This window comes from Tachysurus fulvidraco, chromosome 24 (assembly GCF_022655615.1).
Source record: "Tachysurus fulvidraco isolate hzauxx_2018 chromosome 24, HZAU_PFXX_2.0, whole genome shotgun sequence".
Lineage (NCBI taxonomy): Eukaryota > Metazoa > Chordata > Actinopteri > Siluriformes > Bagridae > Tachysurus > Tachysurus fulvidraco.
Genome location: NC_062541.1, coordinates 10156652 through 10181387, shown reverse-complemented (window position 1 = coordinate 10181387; position 24736 = coordinate 10156652). Strand labels below are relative to the sequence as shown.

At 36.8% G+C, this 24736-nt stretch overlaps 1 protein-coding gene across 2 annotated transcripts in view; it reads left to right on the top strand.

The window, feature by feature from the left end:
* The window catches only part of csmd2 (CUB and Sushi multiple domains 2), a 288152-nt gene that overhangs the window by 141779 nt on the left and 121637 nt on the right, over nt 1-24736 (top strand). For both annotated transcript variants that reach the window (XR_007139415.1, XM_047808186.1), the window contains exons 9-14: nt 1448-1572; nt 8028-8149; nt 12925-13028; nt 13743-13855; nt 18460-18642; nt 20480-20806. Coding sequence is in view for 1 of the 2 variants with exons in the window: in XM_047808186.1 (XP_047664142.1) it covers nt 1448-1572; nt 8028-8149; nt 12925-13028; nt 13743-13855; nt 18460-18642; nt 20480-20806 (974 nt within the window). In the remaining variant the exon portion in view is untranslated. The remainder of the gene's footprint in view (nt 1-1447; nt 1573-8027; nt 8150-12924; nt 13029-13742; nt 13856-18459; nt 18643-20479; nt 20807-24736) is intronic.

Sequence of the window (24736 nt, the reverse complement as noted above, 5' to 3'; positions counted from 1 at the left end):
ATAATACCCTGAGTGTTTCTTGTTTCTCAGATGTTATCTTCTTTTTTATATTTACATGTAATGAAAGGTGCATTTATCTTTAAAGCACTACAAATAATGATGGTCCATTTATGCATCTAAAATCAATCTAAATACATATTACTTGCACATTTCTAGGAAAAAGACATACAACCCCAGTGACCAGGAAAGGCACAATTTAGTCATATTTTACTTTTTCTCTTTTATGCATACATAATAAGTGTGTATTACATGTGTATTACATGTAATACCAATAACACTAGTTGATATATTTAAATGCACAGCACCTCTTTTTGACTTCATGATGTCAAGATACATAAAGCATTATTATATCTGTTCCTAATAACATTAAAGACTCTACACCTGTGTTTTAATACATTCTCTGTCCATTCACATAAACAGATATTTTATCATTTTGTAACTCAATATTATGAATGAATATCCTCATTCTTTAGAAGGAGTAAGCCATGTAACTGTAAATGCTTATAAGCGTTTTTACAGGCTTAGTTAATAAGATGTAAACAGATGTGTACAATTCAGCAGCATACAGATCTCCTGGGATAATCAGTTTAGATTTTTGTTGGCCAGTGTAAAGTACATTCATGAACAAGAGAAGGAAAATAGACTGTGCTTCCTGCCGACTTTGCATTTGTATTTCATTTGGTGTTTATGTTTAAACATATGCACTTCATTTTTGCGACACACCTCGATGCTCCAGCAAGTTGCTGCTTCCAAACTGGCCAGTCTGGTTGGCAGTAGATTGTTTTGTGTTTTGTTTTTTTTTACTATGTTGATTGATTAGCATGCACAAATGACAGGTGATTTACTTATTTATATATTTACTTTTGGAATCAGGAACGCTCAGCTATCAAGCTGTTGCGAACGCTGATAAAACCGTGCAAAACAAAGTACAGCACAAAGCCGTCATATACAGTAGCTCTCCTGCTAGCACAGTGTGTCACCTTGCAGTTAAGCATATCTGGAGAAAACATGGATGCAAGCCATACTGGAATAATTAACTTGCTATCTGAGGAGAAAGCACCATAGCTCATAGCAGAAATGTTAGTAATGACTTTTTGCTGGGGTCACAAACACAACGTGCTAGACGAAAAAGTAATATAGTCGTCCCCTCTACAGGAAATGAAATGCTAGTTTATTTCCCTTTATCTGTATTAATAGACTTAAAAATCTAAGTTGACAAACTCTATTACATAATGTTAGCTTTTTTTTTCTTTTTCTACCGACTACATCTTTAAGGTATTATGTAAGCAAGATCTAGTCATTTTGTTATATTACGTTTGATCTATAAAATAATGCATTATCAATTTATTATACAAATTATACAGTGTCACCTGTTTTATTAATTTTTGTAATATAATAAATGAATGTTAAGAATTATTTAAGCTTTTATTTATTTTTTTATTTGCAGACGTGGGGCCACAGTGCACTTCTCCTGTGATGAAGGTTATGAGCTGCAGGGCTCCAAGAGCATAACCTGCATGCGTGTAACTGACAACTACGTAGGCTGGAGTGATGACCGACCCATCTGTAGAGGTACGACTCATGCTCACGTGCTCAACACCGAATTTGTATCATTCAGAAAACCTCCCACATGCATTACACGTGTTTTATATTGGTTATGTAACAGAAAAAGAACATAGTGTGGATGAGCAGAGAGATCGAAGCTAAGGAAGAAAGCAGACAATCTGTGCAGCAGATTTCCTAGGAGGGATAAGATGCCTATCTCTTTACTAATCAGCTTATTTAACCACACTCAGCACTGATTAATGACTTTATTAAGCTTTACTAATTTTCTGATTGTGATTGTCCTCAAGAGTTCTCTCAGCTTGTTGCTGCAATTGTTTCCTCTTCACAGTGGTGTTTTCAGTGGTGTGGATATCATGTTCAAGGCCAAAAACAGAACCTTTTTGCATTCCACAAAATGCTAGGCAGTATGAATCAGTATGAGGCATTATGAGTATTGTTCAAACCGACCATCGAAAATACCCTCGCTAATGAATATGTTTTGTTGTTTTTTTCCATTGGTTGTTGCATTAAATCTTACCCAGACAATGCTATTTTCTGATTGGCTATTGTGTAGCCTCTTTTTGATTGGCTGATAAGTGTCAGGGTCGACTAAGAGCTCCAGGGGATACGCGCTTGATTCCTGCCCGGTTCCATAGAGACAGCGGCATAGAGGCAGCGGTGCTGCGGCATATTAAATATATGATAAATAGTATGTTTTTCTGCGTGAGAAATACGATGTGTGGCGGGAAAGCGGGGCAAAAGACAGAAATGCGTGACTGTCACTCTCAATGCATGACACTTGACAGCCCTGCTTTTCTCAGGTTTGGATCTATCACATTTAGAAATCTTTAGCTACAGAACCTGTATGCTAAGCTAACTAGCTAATTTATGCAATACTAGTAAAAACAACTGTTTTGACAAGTATATTTTGATAGTTTTTTCCTAGAGAAAATAAACTACCAATGTAAACTCAATACAGACTTGTATACTAGCTGTTAGCTAGCCTGCTACGTACATACAGTAGGTGTTAGAGATGAACAAAGTCTTGGATTTTATGTTGCTTTTGAAGTTAGAGCACCTAACTAAAAAGATTCGAAACTTTGGAGTAACTTCCTGTATAAGTGTAGATTTGTGTACTTTTTCTCTCCTTACATCATACATTAGGCCAGTAGGGATTATCCTGAAACAGATGTGTGTATGGTAAAAGATGTCATACAGGTTAATACACTTTATCTTCAGGTAACCCACAGTGCATTGCTGTCTGCCCTGCAGCGTACAGATTCCTCACATTCCAATTTTCTTGTCTAGGTTACACCGTGTCCTCTACTCTTTCTGAGACACACACATAAATACACACACAGTATATCCTAATACACACAGATACATACACAATAGTTAATTTGTGCTTCTTGGCCTTGTGATATTGATTTATTTCTGCAATATCATTCATCACACTGTGTACTATTAGTCTTTCATTAGCACACTACATCCCCTCTGTTACTCCAACAGCCTCGGCACAGTGGTTACCGTGCTACTGCAGACTGCTGGAGAAACTTAGTTAGACAGCTCTGAGATGGAAGACTGCAGTTGCAGTTTTGTTTTTGATTGTTTAATGATCAGTTTTTTGGTTGGTTAGCTCACACCAGGTATTGGACTGGAAGAAGAGGAATAGATCTCAGATGGAGAAGGTATTTACTAGCAGAGACACCCTGTGGTTCTGCACTACAGCCCCATTAGTTATGTGAAGAGTGGTGATATTTGGCTTATGCATTTTAAAACCTGTTCCAATCAATTGTCTCTTTTTTTGGAATTATTCACCTTGTTTCTTCGAACGCTAATAAATGCCACTCAAAAACCACCAAAAAAGAAAGACACTGATTGAAAAAAAAAAAATCACCTCAGAAAAAACATCCGATTTGTCCTTAAGAACACAAAATAAAAAAAAGGCTATTTCAATTATTTACTGATGATTAAGGACAGCGTATTCTGTTTTTCAACAAATAAACTGAACAGTGGCAGAACTTTGAGATTTTGTTTGTTGTGAGATTTTTTTATTTTTTTTTACAAAGTAATATTATTTGCAGGATTTAGGATAACTGATCACATCAACACGATTTGTATAATTCATAAAAAACAACAACAAAAAAAAAAACGAGGAATTATTCACATTTATGTACTTTCAGTGGTCTAAATTGGCTCTTAAAGTTCAAGTCAGTCTCATCTTCTTTATCCAAGGCTTCCCCAAGCTACTTTATTTCTCACACTTCTATACCTTCTAGCGTTAAAACACCTAGCTATGCGTTAGGTACCTTGGTGCTAAATTTCACACTGTTTCAATTCAGTCAAAATGGGCTGGTAACACCACCATAAAATGAAGGTGATTATCTAATTATCGAATCTAATTTGCTCTTCTTGTACATTTGAGAGTTTCTTTCCCTTAAGCAATTCCTTGCTGCAGGTTATTGTATCATAGCTTATATGTTGTATGTGGAAAATATGCTTCATCTAATTGAATTTAAATAGCTTATATTACTGTAGTTTGGAAACTGAGGATGAGCTCCCCAGTGTGGTGAGATCATTTTCTCTGTTTTGCTAACATATTCTGGCTATATTTACCTAAGTAGGGATATTTTCTTCATTAATGACTGTTTAGACTAGCACGCATTTCAGCAGCTAACATGATTAGCAAGGTAGCAAAGCGCATTCTAGTTAATGGTACATATTAGTTACATAAATTCTGTTTTACTTCTGATTAATTCTTTATCAACATATGCCACACTAGTCATGTATATGACCAGCAAACTTCCAGAGACTGAATAAAGTTTTCAAACAAGGAAAAATGCTTTCTTTAAAATGAAAATGATTATCCAGCATTTTAAAGAAGCTAAGTGGGGGAAATATTGGACACTTCTTGCTCAGATATTACAAACATTTCCACCTTAAAACACAAAAATGCATTTTCTACTTTTTTTTCTCACAGTCCAGTATTACGGTAAGGGTTTTGTCGTACTGACACCACTGGGAGACATTGCTAGCACAGTTACAATGGCATTTTGTAAAAAAAAATTATATCAGTGTCTGAGACATAAGTGTTAACCTTTGTGTCCCTGATAATGGATCACTGTAAATGCTTAACAACAAAAGAACAAACCCTTTTAATTTTCCAGCAATGTTCAATATCATATTAATGAGGAATCGGTCATAGAATTAATACAAATGCTAAACTTACAGTTACAGAATGCACTTCATGACACTTTACACTGAGATACAGCAGAAACACAACTTAACTTAGTGAGCATGGTGCATGGAACTGAAGCTAGTCACTATTATTATGCAAGCTAATGCTTCAAGTTTAATCCATTTGAGCTAAATGTACAGATAAAGATGTGGACAGACTAAAGGAGTAGTGTGCTACTTCATCATCCTTTTAAACTAGAAACGAAACAAAGACCCCAATTTTGAGTTAGTCAAAGGCATTGTGGGAAAATAAGAAAAGCTTTAACTGGTCAAAAACATAACAATAGACCAACATGGTGATCTATTCAGTGCTGAACATGGTTTAAACAAAAAAAAATAAATCAACGCAGAATTCTAAATATATAATTATATATAATAATTAGATTGCCAGTTACATACTTTTCTAGATTGACAACACCACTATCCATAGTAGTACTGTAGCTATGCTAGGGTTGCCACCCGTCCCGTATTTACAGGCAAAATGACGCGTCCCGTATCAAATCAATACGGGACTCGATTTGTCCCATATTTTACATAGGTCCACATTATACAGCATCCCATGCAAATCACCCCACCTGCATTGTGTGGAGACGCGTCCCATTCTGCCCTGATTGGGTAATACTCGTTGCCATCATTGGTTTGATTGGTTTGTTTTTGGGTTACGGGCCGTGAATCACGGCCAATCAGAGTTAGAGGACAGAAAATCCATATGGAACAGGTGCTCTGTGGAGCTCATTAGGAGTGAGCTCTTGATCACTTTTAACTTTGAGCAGTCCTGTTCAGAGGTTTACTGTAGCTGTTTGAAAGACAAACAGCGTCTCAGTGCTGCACGGGGTGACAAGAAGTACACTTATAAAAGAAAGTAGGCCTGACCTGCTCCAATACTGCACACTACTACTTCTGTTTCGCTGATATTCACTGATACACTGATATACATCCACTGATGTTATTATGTTTATGATGTTCATGGAAGATCTTTTGCAAGTTTGCAAGTTATAATTACTAAGTTATGGATCTGTTAATTTAACAATAAGTTAATAAAATATGGTTCACATCTCACAAGTTCCTCCATAATCTTATTTTTTGTGTTCTCAGTCACACTTTGTTGGGGTATATGTATTACTGTCATAGCTGTGTATTCAATATGACCACTTAAGTGATAGTGAGAGACTGAGTGCATCTGTTCACACTGATTTCAATAGCAGATATCTTATTATAATGTCCATTGGTATCAATCTTAATATATTTATGAATACATGTTTTAAGTTATGATATACCACCACTGGCACGCCATCGGGACTGTGGTCATCGTGGCCCCGAGGGGTGTGGCCCCCGCTGCGGCAGGCGTCCCTTATTGTTCTGTATTGAAGGTGGCAACCCTAAGCTACGCTGAAAAAGAAAATCTTGAGGAAATGACCCATAACAGAAATTAAGTAAAATACCAAAGAGCAGAGATTATATGTATTATATTATGAAGGTGAAAACTGTGGTCAGTGGGCCATGGTGCTAATTAACTTTATAAAAGACTTATTCTTTAATGTCAACTTGTCAACTCACCTTTAAGTATGTGTGGATGTGTTCCTGTGTGTGTGTGTGTGTGTGTGTGTGTGTGTGTGTGTGTGTGTGTGTGTGTGTGTGTGTGTGTGTGTGTGTGTGTGTGTGTGTGTGTGTGTGTGTGTGTGTGTCTAGCCCCCTGAGGAGCTCACCTCAGACATAGCTCATTAAAGAGCTGCAGCTAGTCCCAGACCTGCAGACTTGTTCATTTACTGCAAACACTGACTATGCCCTCCTTCCTCATTAAGCAGCGAGCACTTTCATTTTGGTAGTGCTTTAAAGTCCTCCTAGAGGACACTAAAGTTACTTAAAAGACTCTACTCAAATTTGAAACAACAAAAATATGGAAAGTCACAGAAAAGTCATTTTGTCATCAAACATATATAAACCTCAAAAGGCACCTGGTCAAAAACATTGTCCTGATATACACCACTTTCTGGCAGCTTGGGAAACAATTTTTACTATATGTGTCGAATATTGGCTTTATTCATGCCTCTGCTACTATAATTGCTCTCTTAAATCACCGAGAATGCTACCATGATGCACTAGTTTATAGGCTGTGCTGACAAACAGGTATTTGCACTTCAGTGAACTCATTTAGAAGAGCACGTTTTCAAAAATATTAGGAGCACATAAATTCCTGCAAATATACCCACTGATGTTTTGTTCTTTCTAGCGTACATTAGGAAGTTTTTGTGTTCCAGGGAGAATAAAAAATGTCCTCCATTAAATGAATGCCAGTTATGTAAATTCATTAAATCACCATGTTATACTTTTCACAACTTTTGTTAAAATAATACACATTATACTAAATGAATTCAATACAAATCAACAAAGTAAGATTGTGCAGTCGGCTTACAGAGGCTATAATGTATCTTAATTTAGATTAATTGCTGTAAATTTTAAAGCGGGGAAACTGTAAATGTGTAGTTCATGCCAGTTTTAGACATGCAGCAGTAAATACAGTCAGTGTGCATAAAGATCGGTTCAGTTTCTAATGAGATATCGACTGTCAAAATGTCTGTGATACTTCTGCTCAATCACATCATCATCAAAACCCAGAATAGTGCTTATAAACTCTCTACAGATAATAGCAGAGGTTTTACTTACGCTGGCATCAGCAGTAGTGAACTGAATGAAGTAGTTAACAGTTATAGTAAAGAGTTGAGTAAAGAGACCAGAATGAGGATTGAGTTTAAATGTTGAGAGATTTCGAACATGGGAGTGAAAATGAAAAAGTCTGCAGCAAATACACATATATTTTTGGCCGCAACAATCACAATAAAAATCGACAAAATCCTGACGAGACTGATAAAAGTAGTTGTAGGATTGTTGGGCTTTCAGTGGAATTGTACAAAATCTGAAAAGTTAAGTTTTAAAATGTACTTTTTCACTTTAAGGATGTGGACCGAATTTTAATAAAGGGATAATTATTTACTTGCAGTTAGGATACATGCAAAGATAAATGTATTTCAGTTCAGGAATGACTGTAATTTTCCAAAAGAAAATAAATAAAAAATTGCAGTCTGCCACCTACAGTATTTTTTTGAACAACAAGTGTTGCCTTTAAGCCTGCTCTATAATAAAAATGGAGAAGTCAAGAAGTCAGGTTAATGAACTTTATATAAAGTAATTCCTCTCTCTCTCTTATTCTCTCTCCATCTCTCTGACTCTGTCTCTCTCTCATATAGCACCCATGTGTGGAGGCCAACTTCGAGGCCCCAGTGGTGTCATTACTTCCCCCAACTTCCCAGTCCAATATGATAACAATGCCAACTGCACATGGATCATTACAGCTTCAGACCCTTCCAAGGTACGTCTTCTTTGAACCACCATTTGCTCTCACACGATTGCTCTTATGGATTTTTAGTTTCTAATAGTTCTGTTTTGTGGAAAATCTTTCCTTCACATGTATTGATATTGATGTTGATAGACTATCGATCACATGATCGAAGCTGAGGAAAGAGAAAGAGTAAAGGAATAAGAGAACTAAAGGAGGACACTGTTGCCCCTTTGGGTCTGCTATTACAGGAGGGACAAAGCCATAGTGTTGACTTTGGAGCCCAGTTCAAGGCCACGCTCTGGCTCCCTTGCCAGATTTCTTTCTCTGGGCTCAAACAAATGGTTTTACAAATCTCTAGCCTTATCACGCCTGCTCAGAGGGTAGAAACGGGGAGGAGACTCGACACTGCCTGGGCTCTGGGAGAGTGGTGCAGATGAAGATGGAGTATGGCTGTTCTTACTCTTTCTAATCGTAATGACATTCTATTTTTGTGTCGTCCACAATGGCGCCTAGAGGAGACGTGAGGTCAGCCGTGATATTGAAGCAAAACTGGGGCTACGTGAAATGTACCTGACAATGAGCATTGTATTTGCTACACTGAGCCAGTGCCCGAACCCCCACACTCTCTCTGCACTGAAGCATTGGCCAGCTTGATATTACCACTCTAGCCACTGCTAGCTTTTGTTTTTTAACCAGATTTTATGTTTGAAATAATTAAAATGTAAGCTATAATTTGTCTTTATCACAGTAAAAGTAAGCGTACTAAATACATTTTCCTTTTGATCACTGGAAAAATGGTTGAGGCTGAAAAAACTAATGAAACGAATTTGTCAATATCTCTGTAAAATACTTTTACAAGTGTTCTGTACAATTAGTTTTAGAGCACGTTTTAGCAAAGGTTGGAGATCGAAACTCAAGCCAGCAAAGAAAGTGAGTACAATGATCAGCTCAGGTTTCATGCGGTTGTACTGAGCATCTGTTGAATACCTAGAGCAACACATATATATATATATTCCCTCAAACTGAGTCAATATGCGAGTAGAGACTTACTGTTCTAGATAAACGAATCCCATGGAAGCAGTAAAAGATCAAATTTTGTGCTCCCAAACAGCAGGGGCATATTCTTTCAGCTTTAATTATTAGCGTTTGTTTGTTTTTTTTTTTTGTTTTTATCCATCTAATTGGTATTATCTGTAATACTGAATTGAATTCCATTTGTCTAAAATTAACTTCAGGCTCAATTTTGAGTTTCTTTGAGTTTCATCTCGAGCTACACAGTGTTTGAAACAGATTATGAAACTCTTCCCTGGTGAATATCTTCTGTTTAGAGATTGCACAAGCCAACACTTTTTGAAAATCTTTATTAGTAACACAACCTAAACTCGCAGACGAAACCATTTACACACAACTAATCTACAGCGACCTAGTAGAGCAACCTAGAAAGAAATATTTACAATAAATCTGTGCATTATTTTACACTGAAAGAGATTAAAAATTAAAATGCATTTGTGTGGATGAGCTGCAGTCATTGCTTAACTGAGAATGCGAATACAGCACAGAAATTGCTTATAGCTTAACTTTTTACAAGAGGCCAAAAAAATGAAGTTTGCACCGGTTTTGTTCTGCATCGAATTTCTTTGTCATATCACTCCATGGTGGTGGTTAATGGCTCATATAAGAGTAGAGACACGGGGCATTAAGAATTCGTAGTTGTCACAAGTATTTGTGTTTTTACCTAGCATACTATGGGCAATATATTTATAAAAAAATACTTCCAAAAAAACAACAGTTGGAGTTTTTCACACATTTATAAATATTTATAGCTTCAAAGTAAATGGTGATATCAAACCTGTTCCTGCTCTCTGAGATGCCACAAGTGCTTTTTCAGAAGCGACTAAAATCTGAAGTCATTAAAATTCTTGTAGGCTTATCGGAACAGAGGTAAAAACATATCACACTGAAAGCCAACAGTGTCCTCACTCGTTTTATATCAGACTTGCATTTGCATTTACATTCCATTTGTTTATACTGATAGAAAAAAAAAACCCATTTCCATTGCACTGGCATAATGGAACACCAGTGTACTGGTAAAAAAAAAAGATTAATGATGATAACATTTTAGCTTTAATGATGAAGGGAAGACTAAATGTATACAGCAATGTCTATGCCATTTTAATTTGAGACTCAGTAGCATGTGAAAATGAATGCATATTTAGCTATCAAAAACTACATAGCTCTCTCTCTCACACACACACACACACACACACACACACACACACACACACACACACATATATATATATATATATATATATATATATACAAATAATGCCATTGTCACATGACCTGTGATGCTATGAAGTTTAAGTTTAGTGGATTTAAACTATTACTAGATAAATATAAACTCACTAGACATCTTTTTTTTTTTGCTCCTCGGGTTCGTTTATTCAGCAGAACCGATTTGCCCCAGTGCTCTGGGTTTCCAGGCAGCAGATCAGTGCCGACCTTCACAGCATACCATAAGTTCATATTTGCTGCCAGCATTTTGTACTCTATGAAAGAAGATTAGAGCTCAGGAGATTACAAGCTCTCAGAAACCCACAGAGAGTCTACTATATTTACTGTCTGCCCATAAAACTGCCAATCAATACCACACCCACTGTTTCCCATGAGACTGCAAGAATGTGCAGGTCTTACCTGCTGAGGACGACATGGTGAGGGATAACAGAGCCTGAAAAACGGTTAAAGGGAGGAGAAAAAGCGAGATGAAGATCCATTTATCTAAGATCTGACCCAGAATGCTACTTCCTCACCGCTGGCAATTTTCATTACCCACTGTGTTTACCATTGGACAGAATGCAATTTGCATTTATATAAGCATTTTATTAGGAGTTGGCTTCCAAACATTAAGAATGTGGCAGAAATATGGCAGACAATTTGAAATAATAGACTAGACCAAATTTTTTTCCCTTTACATGTTGTGGTGTTTTTCCTGTTGCTCCATGTTTATCGACGATGGGCTATGTTCAGAGTTAGGTTCGATACGTGTAGTGAGGAGTCAATACTGAAACTGTGCACATCAGTATTCAGACCTCAGTCACACTGAGTGTTTGGACAGTTCTGCAGGGTTTGTGTAAACATGGCAAAGTTTGTGTTAAACACTGGGATTTCAGTGATTGCTATCTTTTAATTTCTAATCATGATCATTTTTTAATTTGTCCCATTCTTAAGCGGACAAAGCCTGAATGTATCTACACATGCAGCATTTCAGAAGTACGCGAGAGAGGGAGCTCAGCTGTAAGATTACAAAGACCATTTCCATCTAAAGAATAACACAATTCCAAAACCAAGCGGCTAATTGAACAGACAGAATAAATGCATAAACATTGCATACGCAACAAAACTGACACAAGCAATCGGCCATTGCGCATTAGAAACACAACTAGATTCTGCAGATTCGAACAATATACTGTAAGAATGAGCACTCTGTGACCAAAACTCACAGAACCAGAAGCTAAAATAAACACTTTTTTGTTTAACCACCAATATAATGTTAATATGGTACACATATAATATAAACTGGTGATATATACTTTACACCTATAACATATACTTTACACTTATAACCAGAATTATTACACCTAATAGTTTTTGAGATATACTTATATTAAATTGAACATGTTGTATTCAAGCAATGGGCTGAAAAATAGGCCTAGCTTTGGACATCATATTACATTCAGCAGCAGCAAGAAAAAAAAAATCCACTTTTATCCTCTACATTTTTCAAGGGCAAGATAAAGGCAAGTTTTTGGTTCAAAGGAACACAGTCTTTTCCCTTTTTTTCTTTCTTTTTCTTTATTTATTTATGTATATATTTTCACTCAAATGGTGCTCCTCAGTGATGCAACTGAAAATTTTAACCTTTCATCCATAGATTACGAGTTTGAATCATGATGATTCAGCTGTTCGCGGCAGAGAGTCCAGGAGGGCAGGATAGTACCTACCTCCGAGTTACACTGCAGACCTGACTGCTTCTCTTGGAAGAAGCATGTCTTAGCTTTTTCCATCTATTCATCTTCTCGTAACTGTTGTATGAGAAAGGATAGCTCACTGGGTGGCTGGGAATTTTCTAAGAAGTATGAAGAAATGTAGGGGAAATAATATCAGAAACCACAAACACACGGGATTTGCATAATTTGAATGGAGATCTTAGAAAATGGGTACAACCACCTCAAGCTAATATTTATTTCTATTTTTTTTTAGGAAGTTGACCACATGTAATAAAGTCCAAACTGCACAATCAGACAGATACATTTCTACTTAATTAATCATTTTGACCATTTTAACATCAGTACCAGTTAGTTGGAGCAACATCCACTCTACATTCTCCAACAGATGGTTTGCTAAAACGTATTTTTTGTTCCTGTATATAAAAGCAATTAATAAAAAATAGGAAGTGATTTTTCACTTTGTGCGACTCAAATCATTCTCTGCTGTGCGCTTGTGAGTGTTTTGCCGTAATATTTCACTTTTTTCCCCATTTGCATGAAGTTGACCTTGATCCACTTGCCTCTAGTACAGAATGATCAATCAAATGTTACCTACAGCGATCCCAAACTCTTTCATAATTTTGTTCTGAGCACAAACTCAGCTACATTAATACAGAAACAGGAAGTAGTTCGGGTTCAGTAGTATTCTGCTGATGAGCTTGGTGGATGAAAGCGTAAGTGAATAAATGGATAGTTGGGGTGTATAGACTGGCTGATGATCTGTGCAGTAACTGAGGCTGATGGGCTTGTGTGCAGGTAATAAAGTTGACCTTTGAAGACTTTGACTTGGAGCGTGGCTACGACACTCTAACGGTGGGCGATGGCGCTGTAATTGGGGACCAAAGGACTGTCTTTCATGTGTGAGTACTTTTGTCTCTGGCACGTTTGTACGTGATACACTCTTGCTTTTTTGTTTCTTTATTTCATTGCTGTTCTCATCTTTTAACCCTCACATTCTCTATTCTTCCTCATCCTCCTCCTCTCGCGCTGTTTCTCCTCGTTTCATCAGCCCTCTGTGTAACAGCGAATGGGAGAAATACCCCGTGCTTAAGTGCCAATCACTTTGGCTCTCAAAGTTACAAGAAGATCACGCCTCCAGAAAAAAAAAAAGCTTGCTGCATATTGATGCCCGTAATGCAGTTTGCCTTACCAGATGCTCTGGAATGTTTCTCAGAGTGTTGTTATTAATTGTGCTGAAATTTATGGTGTACATAAAGTTTTATTGATGCTGCTTTATGTGCACTCTCTGGCAGAGCCTTGAGAGTGCTCGTGCAGTCGCTGAGCATTATAACATCCCTGGGTTCTCTCTCTCTCTCTCTCTCTCTCTCTCTCTCTCTCTCTCTCTCTCTCTCTCTCTCTCTCTCTCTCTCTCTCTCTTTCTCTCTCTCTCTCACGCTCTTCATGGGTGCTCAAAACCTCAAATGGCCTAATGCGCTCAATTAGTGAGCCCCATAATCCCAGAGCCAGAGTAACTCTGTAATCAGCCAGAGCTTTTGGTATAGAGTACATTAGGATCAGGCTGTGCTCTAAACTTATCAAATGAGATGTTTTCTGAATCCTGCTTCTATTTGCAGGCTTTCAGGAACTAACACTCCAGACCTGGTGGTAAGCACCAGTCATCAGATGTGGCTGAATTTCAAGACAGATGACACCAGTGGGTCCTTGGGATTCAAAGTGTCTTATGAGGGTAAGTCAGTTCAAAATATTGTGGTCTATTTGATTATTGGCATGGCCTGGTGGACGTCTTATGGGAGAAGTTCTACTGTTATCTGTATCCATCTGCTGACTACAGTCTTTGAAGCTGCTGTTTAGCACTGTTAAATCTGTGATTCCTGCCTAGAAGAAGCCTGTCCACCAATAGTTACCAAATGACCGGGTAAAGAGGACATTAGCCAGTGTAGCAGACAGGACAGTTGGCCTAAAAAATAATCTCTTCACGGATATTTTCACTCTGCCATCTCTGTTCCTTTTTTTTTTTTTTTACCTCTGCATTGTGTTTTGTGTTGAAAATGTAACCTTTTATCTAACTTAAAAAGCCACTACAATTGTCATCATAACTCCTACTAGTATTTCTAAAGCTTTGTTCTTCTTCCTCAGCCTACCTCTTATTAAATATTTCTTCATCTTTAGATGAGAGGAAAGAGAGGCTCTTGTTTAATAATGCACACTCTTTCTGAGGGGCTTTTTCTCCCCTCTGCATTGTTAGAAATGTCTCCCTTCAGTTCACTCTGACTCTGTAATGATGCTGCTTGCCAGAATCTGTGTGTATTTGTCTACCATGACAGCACAGCATGATCTTTTTTATCCCACTTACTCAATTTTTCATAATTCATCTGCATAATGTTCATCTCTTAAGATGTGAAGGGGTCAATTGTGGATACCAGGTTCTTTGGAAGGTTCCTCATGTCTTTAAAAAACAAGATAGCGTTTTTAATGAGTCTACGATCTGTCTGTCTGTCTATCTATCTATCTATCTATCTATCTATCTATCTATCTATCTATCTATCTATCTATCTATCTGTCTGTCTGTCTGTCTGTCTGTCTATCTGTCTGTCTGTCTGTCTGTCTGTCTGTCTGTCTGTGTCTGTCTGTCTGTCTGTGTCTGTGTCTGTCTGTCTGTCTGTCTTTCTGTCTATCTATCTATCTATCTATCTATCTATCTATCTATCTATCTATCTATCTATCTATCTATCTGTCTGTCTGTCTGTCTGTGTCTATCTATCTATCTATCTATCTATCTATCTATCTATCTATCTATCTATCTATCTATCTGTCTGTCTGTCTGTCTGTCTGTCTGTGTCTGTCTGTCTATCTATCTATCTATCTATCTATCTATCTATCTATCTATCTATCTATCTGTCTATCTGTCTATCTGTCTATCTATCTATCTATCTATCTATCTATCTATCTATCTATCTATCTGTCTGTCTGTCTGTCTGTCTGTCTGTCTGTCTGTGTCTATCTATCTATCTATCTATCTATCTATCTATCTATCTATCTATCTATCTATCTATCTATCTATCTATCTATTTATAGCAATATGCTGGGAATCCTTTATCTCTTACTTTATATCTTACTTCAAGATTTGCGCTGAGCCTTGAGGCACTTTTGTTTTTTGCAAAATAACAGAAAAGTAGAGCAGAGTACTGTATACACCCCAGCATAATTAAAACAGTGAGGCAGACTTAATGAAGTTGAAGCCGAAGAAGAATCTTTTTTAATCGTCCTCCTTTGGAAATGTATCTCCAAATTGTTTTAATTCTTATTTCCATCGCTTTAGCATAATTGTAGCATGCATCGTGCTCAAATGCAGGTGCTTGCTCTATCTCTGTGCTTTCTCTATCTTACTCGCTAACGCTCATGTTGAGAGATGCCTGCATATATTCAAAATTATACAGAATTATATTTGACATTAAGAATAAGGGATTTCTGAAAATGACTGCAGGGCATTAAAGAGACAGCAAATGCCTCATTACTGCCACTGGCGCATTTATGATCTGATCTTCTATTAAGGCAAGTGCAAAGAGACACGTGCCACAGGCATCTCCTTTATAGCCACTTCAGGCTTTGAGACGTTGAGCTTCTAATCTCTCCCTCTTCCATTATTTTCATCCCATCTTCCCTAGATATTCTAACTGCACAGCCCCAAAGGGGGCACAAGCTCTAATTTGGCATGCATGACAGGGCTTCTGAATTTTAGTGCGCAAAATGAATCCAGTCTGCTAACTGTTTGTGGTTAGAGCATCTGTATCGACGCATGTGCTTCCTAAATTTCTATCCTAATCCGTTTATTATTGCTGAAGCGTTAGACCTTACTGATTTTCAGATTGCCACAGTATTTACATTCAAATATTTATCACAAGTTTGCATATGACACGCTTCCTACAGCACATGTCAAAAACACCTACACACGTGCATACATGTAAAATATAAACTCGACTGAACGGTGACTGCAGTTGCATTAAGGAAAGCATTTCTACATTTTGCAAGGCTGGGTGAATTTATTTGGACTCTTGCCTTCCTGCATTATTAGTAATCCTTCACTAGGAAGTCAGTGACTTCCATCTGGATTTGCAAAATGAAAAAAAGGAGGAAAGTGACAGGAAAATAAATCAGTAGAAAATTGAAATGAGTAAATAAGAAACATCCGGTCTTACGAAAGTGCACATGTCAGCTCCTAGTGCGAGAGACAGCATTTTGTACCAGACAGAGGACATCTGCAGCAGCTCTGACATGTAGGGTGTGTGTACACACCATAATGACTGAGAGAGAGAGAGAGAGAGAGAGAGAGAGAGAGAGAGAGAGAGAGAGAGAGAGAGAGAGAGAGAGAGAGAGAGAGAGATGCAGAACTAGAACTGTCAGAGACCTTTAGTCTTGCCTGCTTGCTGTGACCATGTATATGTAGAGTCTACATACAGTATGAATAGTTTGAATGCCATGAGCAGTGGTAGCTCAAGTGCTTAAGGCTCTGTGTTGTTGCTTAAAGTATCAGGATTCAAGCCCTGTCACTGCCAAGCTGTCAATGTTGGGCCCTTGATCAAGGCCCTTAACCCAGTTTGTTCCAGGGTTGCTGTATCATGGCTGCACCTATGCTCTGACCACAACTTCTAAATTTGGAATATGCAAGAAAAGAATTTCACTATGCTGTAATGTATATGTGAAAAATCATGGTTTCTTCTCAATATCCATATGGTTTCTGGTATTTAAACGGTTAATAGCTCTGAATGTCAGTGGTTTGAGCCTGTGTTATGAGTTTCATCCGTGAAAACTGCATTTGTTATTAGAATAAAAAAGACAAACCAACCAGAAGATCAGAAGCTTCTCTAATTTTTACTGATGATCTAACTCATGCTACGAGCAGCACAATGAATTCATAATTCTGTAGAAATATTCTGCCAATTTACCGAGAAATGGGTCTGATCTATACGGAAGGAAGTTCATCATGCAGCAGGAAAATACATGACCCATAACCACATTCCAAAAAAATTCTCAAAAAAAAAAAACAACTTCATCTGGGGAGAAAAGAAAAGGTTTTAGACTGACCAAGTCAATCACTACTAGAACTTGACCCAATTGAGCAGCATTTTACCTCCTGAAGGGGTGCCTGAAGGGAGAAACCCTCCAAATGGGATCTGTCATGAAGACAACCATTCATATTCAACCCTGGCACACATTTTTCACTGTTGTATTGATACAAGACTCTCACACATTTCTCTACTTCTGCCTTTCCTCCATTTTGCTGTTGCCTTCTGCTCACAAATGAGGCCTGGCATGCCAAGACAGGTAGAAGGATTAGGTGAAAAGAGAGAGAGAAAGGGAATTCATTAACATGGTGGGCCAGTAAGAGACGACAGTAACGACATGGCCGGTTTGCATTCATGTGACATGCTCTTGGCATGAGAGAAACAACAGTAAGTGAGAGAGAGAGAGAGAGAGAGAGAGAGAGAGAGAGAGAGAGAGAGAGAGAGAGAGAGAGAGAGAGAAATAGAGAGAGAGAGACAAAACACAACACTTTGGAAATGTGCTTCCAAGATGAAACAAACATGACATAGATGTTTCTCATAAATGTAGATTGCACCAGGTGGGCATGTTGACAGAATGGCTCAGAATAAATCACGTCTACTTCCTTGACTTTTTAAATTAGGTGCATTCTGAGACATTCTTTAGGATACAGTCAGGGCATAATTGCATACTGCTCTGGCCAAACAAACCAGTCCTTCTTTTCATACAGCATCAAGAACAAGTTCAGGTTAACTTTTGAATGAAATCCTGTATATCTTTTCCGTCTAGAGGAATTTTTAAACTTCACATGCAGTTGGAAAAAAAAAGTTAGCTACTTGACCTGTCTAGACATATTGCTTCTATCTATTTTGTAGATATATCTTTTTTTTTTTAAATCTCTGAAGTGCAGCTGTAAAGATACAAAATCACAGTACACAAAAAGGTTTTGATACGAATGTCTACCTATAATGTCCATCTCTTCACCTCTTTCCCTTCCTCATGCTCTGTCTGCCACCTCCCAGCTCACTGCTCTGACATTATAGAAGTTATCATGTCCACTTGACTTCCTCTTTGCTGAGAACGGATCACACTATAAGGGTTGTCTCTATCAAAGCACAGTTCAGTCACCTAACCTTTACTCAAGTTCAGGTGCCATAAGAAGGCTTTCTTCCTCTTAGAGGCAGTTGCTAAGGTTGTGATTTATGGACTTTTTGTATTCTCAGCCTTATGATGGAAGCTTCTTTGCTTCATAAACAAAATTTCAAACAGTAATGATTTCTTAATTACTAGAAATTGACCAGGGGGGGTGTGGAGACCCTGGAATTCCAGCCTACGGCAAGCGAGAAGGCACAGGCTTCAGGCACGGTGACAGACTGTATTTTGAATGTCTACCTGCCTTTGAGCTGGTGGGAAAGAAGAACATCACCTGTCAAAAGAACAACCAGTGGTCAGCCAAGAAGCCCAGCTGTGTGTGTAAGTGCTGCAATTTTGCTTTCATTCTCAATCTTCAGTTTGAATTTCAGTTTGATCTAAACTTATGGGATTTTTTGATGGTGCAATAACTTCTGAAAAGTTCAAACTTTTAGAGAAAACACAATGTGATATATAGCACTTCATCACCCATACTGTAAGGTCGTGGTAGTGCAATACCTCCTCCTTGTCAAAGTTGAACAAAACCTTGGGAAATCAATCCAGTCTTCGTTGTTAATAATTCTAGCTAACTAACTAATGGAATTTTTTATGGTTACCACTTGCACAGACAATGACCTGATATTTTTATGATATTTTATCATATTTTTTGATATTTTACCTGATATTTAAGCGTGTTCTGGCCTGCATTTTCTTTTCTCTATAAAAGAGGTCTAAGGTGTAAATGCAGCCTGATATATTCGATTAACACTTCATCACGAATCATTTACATCTGTTCAATTTGCCTGTTGAGTGTCTTGAGTTGCTATGCAAATGTCACTAAATGTCTCTGCACTTAAACATCTGACAAAATATCACCTTCAGTCAGTGACTTTTGAACAAACTCGCATTTAATCCATGTTACACTATCAAATTAAATTGAAATATTCATCCACTGCACTATATTTGGTCCTTAGTGTCAAATGAAAAATGTTAGTAATTGCAGCATCAGCAATTAGGTCATGCAAATGAGTCGTGATGTTCTAGGACAGGTAGAAAGTTGAGGGAAAAGGCAGGGGGGAATAAGTTGAATTCATTAAGGGACTATTACAGTACATTTGATGAGACCTGCATACATATATCCACATTTATAAAAAGGATATTTTTAGACATGTCTGAGAGTACTGGAGGAAGAGATAAAGACCTACAAACTAGCATCTGTCTTGAAGGTGCCTCTGGAAATAGTAAAGCGTATGTAGTTGGCTGAAATGGTCTTGTTTAATGTGATGCCGTTACAGATCTGATCTATTCTGCAATTTAACCTAGGATTCAATTCATGTGACTCAATTCAATTCAAAAAGTCATGTAATTTATTTTAAATAACAAACTGCCAACTGTCAATAGTGGAGAATATCTGACTAGCACATTAGATAGCTAAATAATAGCTAACAAAATGTCTGTGATTCACTGGATGTTAGTTAAATATTAGCTATTAATGTTACATGGCTAAGTACTTATCTAAGTTGTTAGCAATTAAATCTTCTTTTCTAGTTCTAATGATTTAAAATCATGTTTCAATCAAAGTTTATGCTAGTAGTTATCGCATAGCTATGCTAGGTATTTTACTTTTCTAGTGTATGTTAGCTTAGTAAGCTAGCAGTTATTATTAGATAGCAACAGATATCTTAGGCAGAAGTTGCCACATAGCTGTTAGCTAGTGGTTCATGTCATAGCTATTGGTAAATGCTAGCTAGCTAAAATTAGCAAAGTATAATAATTTTTACTTGTTACCTTTGTTTAGTTAAAGTATGTTTGTCATTTGGTGTTATTATATTATCTACATGTTCTTGTTTTAAAAATGGATTATTATCAATAAAAGGTGGTATTTAGGATGGATTTATTTAATGAGGTAATTTGACATTTTACAACAAAATTATGAAAGAACAAGTAGTATAATAACATTATAACATTAAGAATATATATATATATATATATATATATATATATATATATATATATTCTTAATGTAATCATAACTAATATTATAAAATTCATATTAAATCATAACTAATATTATTAAAAACATTTTTACTTTATTTTAGTATTATAAGTATTATTAAAGTATTATTACTGATGCTACTGTCAAAAAATAAAGAAAGAAAAACATTTTCTTTTTTCTCAGTCTCATGCTTTTTTAACTTCACTACACCATCTGGAGTTCTGCTCTCGCCCAACTACCCTCAGGAGTATGGGAACAACATGCACTGCGTGTGGCTGATCATTGCTAAGCCTGAGAGCAGGATCAACCTGGCCTTCAACGACCTGAGCATGGAAAAGCAGTTTGACTTTCTGTCCATTAAAGATGGAGGGAAGGCTGAGTCACCCATTTTGGGCAGTTTTTCTGGGGATGTTCTGCCTTCGCCCATCACCACGAGTGGACACGTAGCACGGCTGGAGTTTCTCACTGATCACACGTATACTGACCGTGGTTTCAACATCACCTTTACGAGTAAGTCCTGGCTCTTCCTGCTGTTTCTCTTGTTCTTTGTTGTAGTGCTTTAAGAACCAGGGTGTCATTTAGCCTTTGTTCTGTGTTTATTTAAAAAAAGAACCATTACTAAATATTAAATCTATGAGCAATGTTGCTTTAAATCTATGAACAATTGTTATGCAAGGTTTCTTTGTTTCATTGAGTAACAGGTTTGGAAATATCAGGGTTGAATTTTTGCATTGAATTAAAAAAACAAAGTGCACAAAACGTGTTTAAATTTCAACCATGCTAATACCATGAGGCCATTTGTCTTCCTATCATGATCTTTAAGAAATTCTGATGATGCAACTTCCTATTAACACAACTAATATGTACCTTTTTACATAACCGACACTGGCTTAAACATGAAAAAGGACATTTGACACATGAGATCTTAAATGTATGCATGCTTTAATGGAAAAATATTTGCTCTTATAATAAATAATACGGTACATATACACAGTTATTTACTTAAAGGTTTACTTATAGCGTGAGTATACTGTATGAATATATAAAGTGCTGTACATCAGCTGTTTAAACATGTTTTAAGGTTATTGTTTGAACTGGTGGACATGGTGTCTTAGTGTTTAGCATGTTTTTCTTGTCCTTTTTGAAGTTCAGGGTTTGATTCCTGCTCTCTGTCCATGTTCTCCCTGTGCTTCAAGTGTTGTCTCCAGGTACTCTATTTTCCCCCTCCAGTCCAAAGTGAAGCATTGTAGGCTGACTGACATCTCTAAAGTGTCCTGTGTGCTCTGTGTCCAAATTGTCCCCTATCTTGTGTTATAGACTCCCCACAACCCTGTATAGGAAAAGAAGTTCAGAAAAAAGATTAGATTTTTTTCTAAAATGTGAAGGTTACACATGGCAACCCAATAATCCAATCCATTTTATTATTTTTTTTATAAAGAAAGGCTTCCACATACTGAAAAGCATTTTTATATTTTATTAGATGAAATATCTATTTGTGGACAATAGGCATAATGATGGCTATGATGAATAGGATTGATATCTTTATTGTATTTAGTTTTGTGCATTTAGTCTAAGCTGAAAACTGCTGATGCGTTCTGTCATCCTGTCACGCTCTTCTTTTGTTCGTGAATGTAATTTTACTTGTTCTGTTGTTTTCAGCTTTTTAGCCATTGCACAATAAACATCATTCCTGCAAATCCTGCCCTCAATGCAATTCAGTCAGTGTACATTTGCATTTGTGCTGCAGTAAGATACTGAGGAACATTTGAACGTTTGAGCGTTTTTTTTTTTTCTCCGTGTGCTGGTGTTGTTATTTTCAGATCAAGAGTCTGCCTTGCCCTGAATTTGTTTAACTTCCCAAAGAAGCTTTATTGCAGTTTAACTACTTTCCATTGGATCTGCACTTAATCATCTAGATCTTCTGGATATTTCTTTGCCATCACTGTCCTCTTTACATTTATAGTAGCAGGTGTAGCAAGAGTTTAGATCTAGGTTTATTGCTTTGACTATTAATTAATATTAAGATTGTTAAGTAACAGATGTGTGGTGTCTGGTAAAAATTTCTTCCAAGTAGATGCTGCATATAAAGGAATTAAGCGAGAGTTAGTTCATTAAAGATGCCAAAAGGTGATCCAAACTCAACCACTCCCCTTTTCGGTGCTTTTTCAGGGGAGAGGTGGGCGGATCACATCACTCATGCTAATTAAGAGGATGGCAAACTCTACTGAAAGGCTAGCTGGCAGTTTAATAAAGTGAGTGATAGTGATGGATGAATTATAACGCCTGTTTGGGTGCAGCAGATCAGACCGCGGATCCACTACATTTCTAACTTGTGATGTGAAGACAGACAGACAGGTTGAGAGAGAGAACGAAGAGAGAGAACAATAGGTGCCATCTTCATAAAACGAGTGTTTCCAGGATGCACGATCAACCAACTTCCTGTTTCACATAAATCAGTAGTATGAGCCATGTGAAGGGAATTGATATTAGAAAGGATGACAAGCAGAAAAGTTTTCTCCTCATTGTGGAAGTTTCTTTGTTTAATTCATTAAGAGGCTGTGGATACACCGAGTTTGGCAGCTTTACAAAAATATAACCTTTTCGTGCAGATCTAACACTACCTGAATTAAATGCAGATCGATATGTGAAAGATATGTGTGCATTTTTATGTGCTATTAGAAAAAGAAATGTGGATTGACTTCCAGAAGAATGGCCAAGAATGAGGTTCAGAAGAAGACGCATTGGTGGCGCATAGAGCTGGTGTGTTGCCTCAGTGACAACAGGAGCTAACATCTTTAATGGAATAAACATGATTAAAATGATGTAATCATTTAGAAATTCTTTTGTGGCAATAGGAATAAAATACCACTGATTTATTGATTTAATCTTCTTAAATGTGGAAAATAAATTTGTTACCATGCGTTGGAAAAGTATTAAACCCTCTTGAAATTAATCTGATTCATTACAAATAACAATTCTCGTCACTGTTCCAGACAGGTTTTTTTATATATATATTTAATTTTTTTTTCAATATTTTGTATTATATATTTTATTAACTTTTCAAAATCTATTTTATGTCAACAGATTAAAAAAGAAACAAAGCAAATAAAAAATAATAAGTCAGGAAAACAATTTAAATAAATTGCTGCGTGCTTAAGTATTCAACCCTTTCAGACTGGTGTTTGCTGAAATCTTATGTTGCTGCAGGAACAGCTTTAGGTCTGTTGGGCTAGAAGATTTTTTGGATGTTGTTCATTGACTGCAAAGTGAACGGGAAATGGTAGCTCAGTGGTTAAGGTGTTGGACTAATGATCAGAAGGTTGTGAGCTTGAATCCACAGGATCCCAACCTGTCCCTCCTGGGCCCCTGAGCAAGGCGCTTAACCCCTTAATTCCTTAGCTGTGTGAATTAGATAAATGTAAGTCGCACTGGATAAGGGCATCTGACAAATGTGGTAAATGTAATGTAAATGACTGCAAGTTTAAACAGGGCTTAAAAAAAATTTAATCAGTTTTTCTTCCTTTAATTCAGACGGACAGGCACAGTCTGTTACAGTTCAACTGTGTTTTTGTTGTTGTTGTTGTTGTTGTTGTTTAGAAAGTGAGCGGGCTCAATATTTTGTCTTTGTTAATTGTGTCTTTGTTAAGACAATATCTTTTATTTGGAGCTGCCAGAAGCTTGGAGTTTGATGGGATAAATTATTACTGTAGTAAATTATTACTGAATGTGTAAAAATGTACATTGCCTAATTGTTTAAAAAGACATTTTGCTATGTTGGTATTTAAAACTTTAGAACCCAGTGGGGAAAAATTGCCAACAATTCTTTTTTTTTATTATTATTTTTTTTATGCAATTAGCAAAGCTTAATATGCTTTCACACCTATCAGTCTGTTTAACAACCCTGAACCTGTAAAACTAATACCTTTGGCAGAATTTCACATGGCCTGGGCTAAAAACATACTCGTACATGTTGTAATTACTGGTCTAAAATATGGCAATAGAAAAAAAGGTAAAATAAAAATACCTTTAGCAAATCAAGCAAGCATGAAAACACAACATTAGTTATTAAATAATAATTTCAAATGTACAAGAATAAAACAGTTTTTTGGAAATGTTTTTGTACAGATTACTTTCTAACCCTACCTAGACTTTCTGCCTGCAAAGATCATGCAGGGTAAAGAGCCAGTTTATTAACACAGCTATAAAAACCTGTCAGTCTGCCTGAAGTCTAAAACCTAAGCTAAGTGCTAGCTAAGTGCGATTTGCTCATAGTTTGATGAAGTGTCATGGATCATTATATACTATAGTGAAATAGACATATACCTAATCTGTTCAGTTTGTGTTGATATACCAGCTGCTCCAAAAATTCTCATTATGATCAAAACAGAGTTTTAAGAGTGACAGAGAAGACAATACTAAAAATATATCCGATAGAACTGA